The sequence below is a fragment of the Eucyclogobius newberryi genome, unplaced genomic scaffold (genome assembly GCF_026437365.1).
Source record: "Eucyclogobius newberryi isolate DKJ021-1_F unplaced genomic scaffold, fEucNew1.0.hap1 SCAF_20, whole genome shotgun sequence".
Classification (NCBI taxonomy): domain Eukaryota; kingdom Metazoa; phylum Chordata; class Actinopteri; order Gobiiformes; family Gobiidae; genus Eucyclogobius; species Eucyclogobius newberryi.
This window is the reverse complement of record NW_027315835.1, coordinates 21,293,934-21,306,413: the sequence shown is the minus strand read 5'-3', so window position 1 is coordinate 21,306,413 and position 12,480 is coordinate 21,293,934. Positions and strand designations below refer to the sequence as shown.

The 12,480-nt window shown below is 37.3% G+C and overlaps 2 protein-coding genes across 2 annotated transcripts; both read left to right on the top strand.

Moving 5' to 3' along the window:
* Nucleotides 1-97: 97 nt before the first annotated feature.
* On the top strand, nucleotides 98-4,202 carry rsl1d1 (ribosomal L1 domain containing 1). The gene is made up of 9 exons (XM_072456921.1): nucleotides 98-204; nucleotides 395-534; nucleotides 615-753; nucleotides 836-984; nucleotides 1,087-1,188; nucleotides 1,303-1,396; nucleotides 3,496-3,618; nucleotides 3,696-3,848; nucleotides 3,932-4,202. Exons 1-9 carry the CDS (start codon nucleotides 157-159, stop codon nucleotides 4,058-4,060), a joined length of 1,077 nt encoding a protein of 358 aa, XP_072313022.1. The 5' UTR covers nucleotides 98-156; the 3' UTR covers nucleotides 4,061-4,202.
* Nucleotides 4,203-7,770: 3,568 nt separating this feature from the next.
* Nucleotides 7,771-9,019, top strand: LOC140369553 (phosphoinositide-interacting protein-like). Its single transcript, XM_072456925.1, has 2 exons — nucleotides 7,771-8,009; nucleotides 8,738-9,019. Exons 1-2 carry the CDS (start codon nucleotides 7,940-7,942, stop codon nucleotides 8,950-8,952), a joined length of 285 nt encoding a protein of 94 aa, XP_072313026.1. The 5' UTR covers nucleotides 7,771-7,939; the 3' UTR covers nucleotides 8,953-9,019.
* The last annotated feature ends 3,461 nt before the right edge of the window (nucleotides 9,020-12,480 follow it).

The following is a 12,480-nucleotide window of genomic DNA, read 5'->3' as shown; positions in this document are numbered from 1 at the left end:
AATACTGAACTCAATGTTCTTGCAATAAACAACAGGTTGTTCTGAAATATTGTGACTGAAATACAGTATGTTCAATAAAGTTCCGTTTGTGTGTCACGTGGTAAGTGCCCACACACTGCGCATGCGCCACTGTGAGCTCCACGTGAAGCGGAGAGCATGGCTGTAAATATGGAAAATAAAGAAGTTGTTTTAGATCGGGCTCAGGTAAGTCTTTATTCTTGTTCTAACAGCTCTAGTGGATCATTGTGATACAGTCTCTTCTGTCAGTTTACTCTGACTATTTAGTAACATGTTAATATGTGATTATGTACAACTCAGCTAGCATTAGCTTCGTAGCTATTCTGCAGCCGTGTGTTTGTGTGTCACTTTTCATTCTAAAATATCTGTGTGTCAGGTGAAAAAGGCTGTCCAGGCTTTACAAGCTTTCTTAAAAACCAAGTCCACTGGAGCGTCTCTGCTGCTGGAGGAGACTCAGCAGATCAGCCTGCTCTTCACTCTGTGGAAGATTCCAAATAAAGCACAGACCATCCGCATGTGAGGGCCAACTGGCAATTATACTTCTGTTTTCTGCACCTTCACACAACTAATACAAAAACATATGTTTGTGTGTGCAGCCCATTGCCCCACGGCCAGAGAGCTGACACAGATGAAGTGTGCCTCTTCACACGAGATGAGCCCAACATGACTCCAGATCAGACCCAGAGGTTTTACAAGAAGCTGCTGGAGCAGAGAGGAGTCAAATGTGTCTCTGAGGTATGTGCCATCTGTGCCATGTTTCAGAGAAAAGTCAGTGTTAACATCCAACTCCTGTTGAACAAAATCCTGTCTTGATCAGGTCATCCCATTCCAAACACTAAAGAAGGAGTACAAGCCATTTGAGGCCAAACGTCGGCTTTTGGGAAACTTTGACCTGTTTCTCTCTGACGACCGCGTCCGCCGCCTGCTGCCATCCCACATCGGCAAGCACTTCTACGAGAGGAAAAAGTAAGAACTCAAGATTACATGTCTTTTATTAACTATCATCAACAAACCACAAATGTAAATCTCAATCATGACAAATGTTAAATACGACTTGTTTTTCTTCAGAGAGCCTTTGTGTGTGGACTTGCAGAGCAAACACTTGGCCAGAGACATCCAGAGACTCGTCCAAGGCACAACTCTGAAAGTCACCAACAAGGGCAGCTGCTGGTAAATCCAAAATCTAGTTTGTATAAATCTGTTCTGGTTCTTTGGATTGTTCTAGCTGTCTGAAGCATAGTTTATTGAAAAGCACATGTCATAAAAGTACCTGTTTCCCTGCAGCATGGCTCGTGTGGCGCACTCGGGTATGACTGCTGATGAGGTGACAGACAACATCGAGACCACAGTCCAGACGATAACGGCCAAAATGCAAATGGTGAGTTGAAAAAGCTTGTTTTTTTTGTATCTGAAATGTGTTCACTGCAATTGGATTTTCACACATTGGATTTTTCTAATGAACCCGTTCCCCTCATAAAAGTGTGTGGCCTACACTTAAATAAACATAGCCGATACAATACAGATTAGTCCTATGCAATACGCTATCCACCAATATACATAAGGACTATTTCTTTTGGCCAACTAACTGAGATTATGAGAGTAAATGGATGTTGTAATTGAGTAGTAGTAGAGTAATTAAACAACTTTCCAAACTTAAGCAATCAGCAACGTTCTCAGGTGTTGAACCTACATTTCGTATTTTTGTTGCTTTGAAGCTTCAATACATCGTTGTGGCAGTAATTGTTTTGAAATGCTAAAAAAACTCTCAACGCAACGAGCATCAGGCCAATATTAGGCAGCGAGTGCGTGCGCGGAGCACGGCGAGCGCTCACGGCGAGTGCATACGGAGAGCACGGCGCGCCGCCGTTGCCAACACGGCTGGTGCAGAAAAGTTAGTAAAGCTTTTTTGCGGCAAGACGCGGCGCAGCAAATTATCAAAAGATTTGGCTCTAGTGACGTGTTACGCACTGACCAGAAGAAGGAAACAAAACAAACCGCATGAGGTTTCAGCCAATCACAGAAGACGTGAGATTATCACTGAGACGAAAGCGCGTGTTCTGCTTCTGTCATTCTGACATGTCTTAGGTCTAAACACAGGCAATTGACAATTACAGGTTTTGACAAGAAACATTAGTTTCTCACTCTCTCATCCTCTTGAGACCATCTCAATGTGGTCATCTCACAGTTTGGGTTGAATTGGATGTGCCCTAGGGCCCGTGACCATGTGGATTGAGTAAACAAACATGCGCGACAGGTGACATTATTTGAGAGTTCATAACTTCTAAATATAAACTTACCAAAGGATGTTCAGGGATGTTCACTAGAGGTGAGCAGGGTCCATCAAGCTACTATCGTTTTATCAACGTGTAAAATAAAATTTTATGTGAAGCCAGACAAAGTCTTTTGGGGGGGGGAGAGGGGGTCCAGAGAGAGACGAAAAAAATGTCTTTTCAGCTTCAACCCATTTTGAGATGATCCCTAAGAGATGAGGCGTATTGCTTACGGTAGTACAAATATTGTCTACGCACCGTTAAGTATTTGTCTATCTTTAATTATAGGCCATATTTCCCCGCTCTGTTCCCAGGCTAAGATTTGTATTCTTTCAAACAGTAGAATTCAAGCCTGTTAAAAAAATCTTAACCCAGAAACTTGTATTGAAACTAGATAGTTTCTTAAAGTATCGATAGTTTAATAAAAAACAAAAAAAACATTATGAATACGATAGTACACATTTTTACCTTTCCTCAATATGTTTATATGATTGTCTTGATCTAATAATAGGGCTGCAATAAATAAGTCAACTAGGTCGTATTTTGACAATTATCGGGACTATATAAACTCAGAAACATTAAAAAAAAAAAAAAAGTAGGGGCCTTCAGTCACCACGTTTCAACCTTTTATTTGGTTAAAAATCTGTTGAAAAAGAATAGAAATAATCACAGACTAAAGAACAACTAAAATAAAGGTTGGTTTATAGTCTTCTCTTGATCTATATCTAAATTAATATTACACCACATTGGAATATCCAATTAAGTCTGCTATCGTGTGTTAAAGATGACTATATTATGCTGTATGAAAAGTGTGTGTGTTTTCAATTCTGATTGTGGTGTTGAGTATTAAGCCTTTCTGTATCGAAATTTAGTTTGCAATTTTAGAATAATCACACTTGTAGCATTTCAACAGGCATCTAATATATATATGTGGTACAATTTAGGGCTGCAACTACAGATTATTTTGCTAATCAATTAATCTACCGTCTATTCTTTCAATTAATCGATAAGTTTAGATCGGGCTACAGTACAGTTACATACAAAACAGGGTCTACATCAAAAACGCTAAATATACTTGTTTTTTGATCAAATTAATTGATCATGATTTCATGATGATCAATTAGTTGCAAGTGATCGATTTAACCTATTATAATGTTGTATATGGTGTGCAATTTAAAACGATCTGTTGTGGTGTTTGTGCTTGTAGAAAGGACCACTGATCAAAGTCATTCATTTGAAGAGTCAGGATTCTGTGGCGCTGCCCATTTACACCTCGGACCTGAGTCACCTCACTTTGTTAGAGGACATGAAGCGAAAGCCCAAGAAACAGGTGCGTTCAGCCTGAATCACCGTTATTCCTTGTTGTTTACCTGTTTACCATCATTCTATTTTTATTTTTTTTAATAGAAAGTTGTGAAGAACAAACAAACAGCTGCAGAGGAGCTGAAGGATGAGGAAATTAAAGCAGAGCCTCAAGAAGACATAAAGGAGGAGGAAGATGAGGAGGAAATCCCACAGCTGGTTCCCATAGAAACACCAACCAAAAAGCCTAAACTGGAGGTCAGTGTTCAACAGCTGCTACTGATGACTATATTTATTCCAGCCAAACGCGTCTTAATGAATTGTTGCTGTTGTTCTCGCAGAAAACGCTCAAAAAGAAGACCTTGGAGAGAGCGCCGAAGCCTCGCGCTGCACAGAAAAAGAAGGTGCCAGTCAAACTCGGCAAGAAGAGCGACGCCAAGATGAAGAGGAAAGTGCCCAAAGTGAAATGATGTCCACAACAAACGGCAACAATTTATTATAGGCTTTGACTAAATAATGATATTAGAATGTTCGATTCCTCTGGAATGTCCAAATTTCCAAACTCTTGCTATATACTCTCATTGTAATAAAAATAACGTCTGTGCCACAAAAGAGTTTTCACTGGTGAGCAATAAACAATTATGCAGAATTTTAAAGGTGCATTATGTTTATACCTGCTTCCCATGTTGATGGTATTGCTCTGCCTGGAATGTTCCGCTATGTGGCATTAAACTCTTCTATCTTTGATATGCTCCATTTGTTTTATTGCAAAATGCCTTGAAAAACATGCATTCTGACAGAACAGATCTGGGGCCTTATTTATAAAAGAGTGAACCGGGAACTTTTCACGACTGCAAAAAGAAAATACAATTTATAAAAACCTGCCTAGCACAACTGTACTCACTTCCCTCTTTTTAAAATCCCAACCCACCTTACATCTGGCGCCCACAGTAACATACCATGTATGGCGGTGCAGATCATCAAATGGATATATTTAGCATATTCATAAGGGTGATGTGGTTCTACAGATGAGAAAAAAGGAAGAAGAGGAAATTCTCCATGGTATCTCAATGGAGATAAGTTTGTACTAGCAACATTACAAAACATTAACAACAAAATAAAAACGTCTCCTTGAAGACCTGCAGGTGGCATTAGAAGTTCTGTAGTGCACCTTTAAATGTTATTTGTTGACAGTGGTGGAAGAAGTTCTCAAGTAAAAGTACAGCTACATGTGCCAAAAAAATTACACAAATCTTCAATTCAAAATCTGAGGAACCTGTTTAAAATGTGGAAGTATTGGAATTTTACACAGATTTGGAGAACTGTTAAAAAGAAAGAAAGAATTGTGGCAAATAAATTTCCAGGGATTTTTTGTTGTTACATGAACTCAAAACCTTTTTGCAGAATTTAACCATGAAAGTGCAAAAAAATAACCCCTAAAAACATGAAAAATACTGTATCTTTTATCTTTAAAGTACAGATTTTTTATTTTTAAAAACCATTACATTTAAAAAAAAAAACATTGAAATAATAAGCCCAAATACACTAAACTAAACTAAATATTTTACTTCGTATTGTACTTTCCACCACTGCTTGTTTATGAATCAAAGTCATTGTGATTCTGGTGGCTTATATATTAAATCAAATCAAATCAAATCAATTTATTATATTATGTATATATCTACACTCAAAAAATTGCTCTTGGCTTTCCCCCAAACTTCATTAGCACAACAAGGATTTATTTAGTGATGCTTTTACAAACATCTAAAAACTCAATCCTTTTAGTGTAATTAAATGTCACGAGTAATTGCATTTCATTATTCATTAAAAAGATTAGATGAGTCCAGCACTGTCCATCCTATTTTGTGTTGAGTTCCCGTGGCAGCTGCTGCAAACATCTGCCCTCCCCATCTGGACCCACACAGTGCGGTGGTGCCCCCTGCTGGGAGTCTGCGGTGCCTGCAACTTTAGCTCTTTTTTTAAGAAAGTACTCTATGCCACACTTTCCACACATGTAAGAAGAAAAGAATACATGTTTTTGTTGTTGTCGTTGTCGTTGTTGTTGTTTTAATATAAATATGGCATTGACAAGTAAAATATGTGTTAAAGATGTATTTACTAAAACAAGAATAATGTCAATTTCAAACGTATTTCTCTCAAGTTGAAGTAAAAAGTGAAAATCTGAATTATTAGCTACTCAATATATGGTAACACATTATATTAACTACACTAATATTGCTCCAACTTTATAATTAAGTAATTATTAGCCATTCTTAATCAACTATTTCTTCATGATGAATTACGTCTTTGTTCATACTTTATGTCTTTGTTCATGCTTTATGTCTTTGTTCATGCTTTATGAAGGCTTTTTAAGACATAGTTATTACAAAGTGTTACAGAATATATCTTTCATCTTATCAAATGTCAATACATACTTTTGTCACTAATAATAAACCACAAACAACACATTTCCCCAAGAAAAGTCTGTGGTTTGATCAAATTACTCTGAGAAGCAAGTTACTCAAAAAAATCATATTGCGGAAAAACTAGCATATGACGGTACCTGCTGCAAAATACTAAACATTTTGGGAAGAAAGGGTTAGAGTTGTGTGCACTCCAGTCAGATTTTATATTGCACCATGTTACTGATCTCTGTTGAAAGTATATACTCTTGTCACTATCAGTATGAAACAGTGGTGGTAGAAGTTCTCTCATTTCATAATTAAAGGAGACATATTATGCAAAATTAGCTTTACTGAGCCTTAAAACCTTTTACATTGTTTTTTTCTCATCATTCGTTTCCTCAACATTGTATTTGAATTCCTGCATATTTGAGTAATCCTGTTTTATCAGTCCTCAGAAAATTCCCATTTTCACCTACCCCCTATCCCCGCCCACATCCCTGTACTTAGTTGTGATTCTTTTCAAATCAAGACCAAACTTCATTCATTCATTCTACCACTTGTTCCCTTTCGGGGTCGCAGGTGACTGGAGCCTTTCCCAGTGACTTGGGGCCTTAGGCGGGGTTCACCCTGGACAGTGGCCAACTCAAGATCAAACTTTTAGGTTCTAAAATGTCACATACGTACTTTTCAATCAGAAACTAATTTAAATGACAATCTGCTGTTTGTCACAGTGAAATGTCACTATGAAGGGGCGTTCTGCAGTCTAGAACATGGGAATGGACCTGTTTCTATGACTACGCTGTTTTAAAACATTACCCGGGATTTACAATGAACAAAATGTAAAATGATGATCTACTTCTCTCATAGTTCAATACTTACTACTTGAAAAGCACAATATGTCTCATTTAATTACAAGTAAAGAAACGAGGGGCAATAAATAAATAAATACTCAAGTAAAAGTATAGAAGTACCAGTTTAAAAGTATAAAAGTATTTTCAAATAGATGGGAGAACTATTAAAGAGTCAAATGTATTTACCTTGATATAGAATTTAGCTGTCTTCTCATCAAAGGCAGCAACTCAATTGACATCTTAATCTTTTCTACTCTTTTTATGTACATATTTTGTCAAAACCCTGTCTTTTAATTAGAATCTTTTGGCAGGATGTCACCGTTGCCATTTTGGGCATGTCTCAAACCCTCAAGTGTAGTGAAATAAAGTAAATATCCCAAAAAATGTCACTTACAGCGCTTTTACTTTTATACTTCATTACTTCCCACCAATCATACCTCACACTAATTTCTATTCCACTTTTACAGTGACAAATACCAGAAAAATACAAAACAGCCTTTATATCATGTGAATGCATACATAATGACATAGAAAACCAACATTACTATCTACAGACCGTCATTGTAAAGCCTGTTTATGGGACATGTGATATGTAGAGTGCATTAGCCTTGAGATGTTGTTTGCGCAGAGGGGGAACCCATCCATCAAAACGACCGGTGCCTGGCTGCCAGCTGGATCAGATGACATGCCTATTGTTCATGTCAATGGCATTACCGTGCAAATTAAACAATATGCACATCTACCGTATGAAACCCTGAAGAATCTATCAATCAATACACGCTTGTTTGACTATCATTATTAGCATTTTTCAATTTACTATGCTACATTTCTTATTCAGGTTTGTTGTATATGGAAAGTGGTGAGCCAATGAGAGGTGACGCATCAGGTGGGGTGGGTCTGCGGCGCATCCGACTCTGCTGAGGTGAGGTAGAATTACATTGGCTTATGAGTGGGATTACAAATAAATGTAGATAATATTCTGCATGCATATTGAATTATTACAAACTGCATAGACGTTGGGTGGACAGTGAGGGAGGTCCCGCGGCTTCGTCCTGTATTATTCATGGTCTAAAGGGGAAAGTTAACTCAGGACATGGAGGATATTGGAAATTCGTTTGAAGATGGAAGGCAGAGTTTGGTCCTGGATGACGATTATTCCAGAGGTACAAGTAAGACTTTGACTGAAGCCTTTTTTTGTTAACGATATGGAACTAAGGACAATATAGCTTCTGTTCAAAAATATTTTTCATTCAAATCTGTGTGCATTTTTTGGATGAAGAATAGACTCGATACCAATTTTTATACCACAATTATACAGACAGACAGATGGCAACAAAACACATGTTGTTGTTTGCATACAATATACTGTCTTTTTCAAAACTAAATTCAAATTATTTTTGACAGTTTTGATAGTTACATTTTTATAAACAAATTAACATAGAACACAACACAAAATGACCAGTGTGTAAATCAATCATGTAGACATCAACTAAACATAAATACAAGCAAAAAAATTCATTTGAATGTTTTTTTTTTTTTACAATTAATACTTGTCTTTGGACAACATGAGAAGTTATTTTAATACAGCAAACATGAATAATTGATCAGTAAAACTTATTTGTCCTGAGTTTTAGACAATACATCATTTGAATATAATATATAATAATTTGAATAAATACTGTCAGACTAATACTCCAATAACGCTGTAACGATTTATTTATTTATTCAGGTATTAGAACAGAACAAAAACAACTCTGAACTCGAGACAGAGAGAAGGAGCAAAGGGATAAACAAAAGACATCCCAAAAAGCCACGGCACACATTTGAATAGGCGACTGTTACTTTTGATGAGGCTATTTCCCATCCATTTGCTCTGCTTGTTCTGCCGTAGATTCTCTGGGCTGCGCTTACCTGCACAAGCCGGTGATCGCCATGGTGATGGGCTCCCTGATGTCCGCAGCGGGGGTCCTCCTGCTCCTCCTGCACACTTCCCAAGTGGGCTCGGCCTGTCTGTCCATCGGCCTGATGTTTGTGATGGTGGGGCTGGTCTGGATCCCTGTGCTGAAGGAGAAGCACAGGAGGAAGAGATGCGCTCTGGGAGAATGACATGGAGGCGTCGCACTCTATCAAGGAGGGACTTTAAAGAGGCACTCTGGAGTTTTTCTGGTGGAAGGTCCAATAGGGCTGGGAAATATGATGATAAAAGACAAATCGATCACATCCATCTCTGCTATTTTTTTGATTCAGTGTTTTTCTTTTCAAACAGCCACACTTTCCTCGCCTTCTCCTCCTATTGGTCAAAATCCCTAAGGCTTGAGTGAGTGGTAGATAGAATCAACCAATGAGAGAGAAGTATGAACTCTTTATTTACCAGTTAATGCAGAACTAAGTAACATTTTCACCTTATTAAACGTCTTTGTAAGTCCCTGTGATGGTTAAATATGTATTTTTTGTACTTTGGATTGTCTGTTGTCGCCCCCTGCTGTCCGCGGGTGGAAAACCATCCTTGCAACATTTGCTGATATCGACACGAATACAACTCCCCTGAGTAACCCCGGCTATTTTTTAAATATTTGGCAATGTAAAATGTTTTTGTATGTGAATATACTGTCCTATTATGAAATAAAAATAAGTGGGAAAAAATGATGGACTCTCCACTAGAAATGTTACATAGTGCATCTTTAATTTTTGTTTGTTTTCCATGCCTATTATATATAACATGTATTGTAAAGGAGAGATGTTAAACAGATGGTATAACATTTACAGGTCAAAAATACATCTAGAGTTGTTTGGGGCAACTAATTAATGTTCAATTATATATCAATGATTTCAATTATAAAAGCTCATTTTCATCTTTCTGATGAGGTGCATCTGAAGTTTAAATGGACCACTGAGTATCTCTCTGTCAGCGTCTTACAGAGAATGCTGCTAGTTTGTCATTTGAAAATGCTTCACTCGCCTTTGATGCCAGCAGAGGGCGCCGGCTAGAAAATGTATGAAAAATCTCTGCACAAAATGATATGTTGATACAAACGTTTCAGCTCTCAAATATGTATTGCTTTATAATAACGTCACCTTAATTAGCCTTTAGATAAACCATGAACAAATAGTTTATTAACAATGATTCAGGCTTAGTAACTACTTAATTAAGCATTAATTAGTAGTTACTAATTCTGAATCATTCTTGATAAACTTGTTCATCATGAAATAAGTCTTTGTTCATGCTTTATTAAGCCTAGTTGAGGTGTAGTTATAGATATGTGATACCATAAAATGTGAAATTGCCCCTTCCGAAGTTTAGTATTCAAGCCTTTTAAAACGAATATCTCCTTTAAACAAGGCACTTTATTGATACATCTTCTAACTTTGAATACCATTTGCCTCCAAAAACCTATGGCCTCATATTGATTATCATTCACATTAATTTCGACTATAACTTGACTCAACCTACTGGAATGACACTATTTTAGTTTGTAGTTTCCTTTAAAAAAAATCCAATACTGTCACAAGCTGGTGTGGCCTTCTACTGATAACACTCTAGACTTTGATCAGTGCCGTTTGCTTCGTATTCCTCTTCTACATTCTGCAACATTGAATACGCTTTTAAGAATTGTACGTGTACTTTTTAATTTGAAATCCACCATGTCAACATCTGTCCAAGAGGAGCCTGTTATGGAGACGGTCACCGAGGGAGTTGGACGCTGCAAATGCTCCTTCTGGTTCGCCGTCGCTCACGATATCCTTGGATTTTTCATCATCATGGTCGGAGTGTTCGGAGGCCTGGCTGTGCACGATTTGTTTGTCTACGCCGGGGCTATTCTCATCTTCTTGAGCCTGATTTGGTGGATCTTCTGGTACTCTGGGAACATCGACGTGCCTCCTGAAGACCTGGAGGACGACGTGGGCCAGCAAAAAGTCAAAAACCGGGGACTGACCCGCTTGGTGAGGAGAGTGTCCGGTCGGCTTTCCACTGGGATCAGGGATTCTTTGAGGAAAAACAGAAAAGTCAGTAACCACGGTTCCACAACAGGACAGCAAACGGATCAAAATGTCACGCTTGCAACTATTTTTGACACTAATATGAGCGCTTTGACTCTACCAGAACTGAAAAGAGACCCATTGGTGATATGAAGACTGCCAAGTATATATTTAAATGTTTATTTCCTTTGCTCATGAAAGAGATTTGTGTTTAAATCCTGCACATATTGTAATGATTAGACAGCACTGAAGAGATAACAGGATTGCACACTGTATCTCGCTGATAAGATAGAAACTCCAGTATTACAAATGAAGATGAATTTATGACATGTAAACCCTGTCATTTGGTGATGAATATTGATTCACAGAATGCAATGGTGGTGTGATATTTGTAGATATAAACAATAATATCTCAATGGAAACAAGTAGGTGACGGAGCATCCATCAGACTGTGTGTAACTGAATTCAACTGTAACTGACATGTCTAGAATTAGTATGTGTGATGTCAGATGGATTAGTTCTATAATGAATATGCAGTTGTTTTTGCCTGAAGAAAATACGTCACAACCACTTGACTGATGCTTGTGTCATGTCCATTCATCCTTCTTTTATTCAAGTGACTTCTACAAGCTCGGCAGGGGACATTTATTGACTATTGGCCAATGGGAAAAAAGTTAGGCTAATCACCCTGCTACCACTATAAACTAGGGCAGGGAATCACAGGGTCATTATGATACACGACTCATAATCCTTATATTACGATTTTGCAAAACTTGCAATCATATTCTTTTTATTTAAACTTTATTTTCAGGATAAAAAAACTCATTGAGGTTCAAAACCTCTTTTACAAGAGTGTCCTGGCCAAGAGGCAGTAGGACCAAAAACACACCAATAACATAAAACATTTCACATACAGTAGACACTCACAGTTAATCAGCATAAAGTGACAGAGGTATAAACTATTTCCAAGTTGATAGCTTTATTTCATGTTCAATTATTATATATTGCACACTATATTCTGGAACATGTCACATTTTTTTACAGTTTAACAACAGTATTTATTTGTTTAAATACCACCTTCACACACTAAATATGAATATGCCCATTTTAGTAATTAAAACTGTGAATTTGTCGAATGTCTATGAAAAAGTTTTGTGTCGTGTTCTTGTTTATATGCTGCTCATTTACTGTACATTGTTTGAATGTTGAATACATAAACATATATACAAAGTGGAATGTATTGTATATGTTGCAACAATTAATACATTTTTTTTATAAAATAATATATAAATGTATTTTTTAATAAACTCATGGTGAATACGATATATATATTGTATATTCGATATTTTAGCACACCCCTTCATCTGACTAACTACTTTATGTGACGTAGTAACAATAATTTACTTCACTCCGTTCAAAATAGTTTGTATAAATCACCTTAGTATGTCAATATGTACAGTTGATTTTTATTTTCATATTGCTTTAAAATCAATTGGCTTTTTATCACTAAAGACTACAACTCCCAGCATTCACCGCGCATCATATGATATCAGTGTGTTGTGTCACGTGACCCTACCACGGTCCTCTCAGTTCTGTCCTGTTTTCACCGTGACACCGGCTGCTAAACGCTTCTCTTCAAGCCTCGACGCGCATCAG

Coding starts and splice junctions, on each gene's coding strand:
- rsl1d1 (XM_072456921.1), top strand. CDS start 157: ATGGCTGTAAATATGGAAAATAAAGAAGTTGTTTTAGATCGGGCTCAG. Junction 985..1,086: donor CACTTCTACGAGAGGAAAAA/GTAAGAACTCAA, acceptor GTTTTTCTTCAG/AGAGCCTTTGTGTGTGGACT. Junction 1,189..1,302: donor ACCAACAAGGGCAGCTGCTG/GTAAATCCAAAA, acceptor GTTTCCCTGCAG/CATGGCTCGTGTGGCGCACT.
- LOC140369553 (XM_072456925.1), top strand. CDS start 7,940: ATGGAGGATATTGGAAATTCGTTTGAAGATGGAAGGCAGAGTTTGGTC. Junction 8,010..8,737: donor GGATGACGATTATTCCAGAG/GTACAAGTAAGA, acceptor GTTCTGCCGTAG/ATTCTCTGGGCTGCGCTTAC.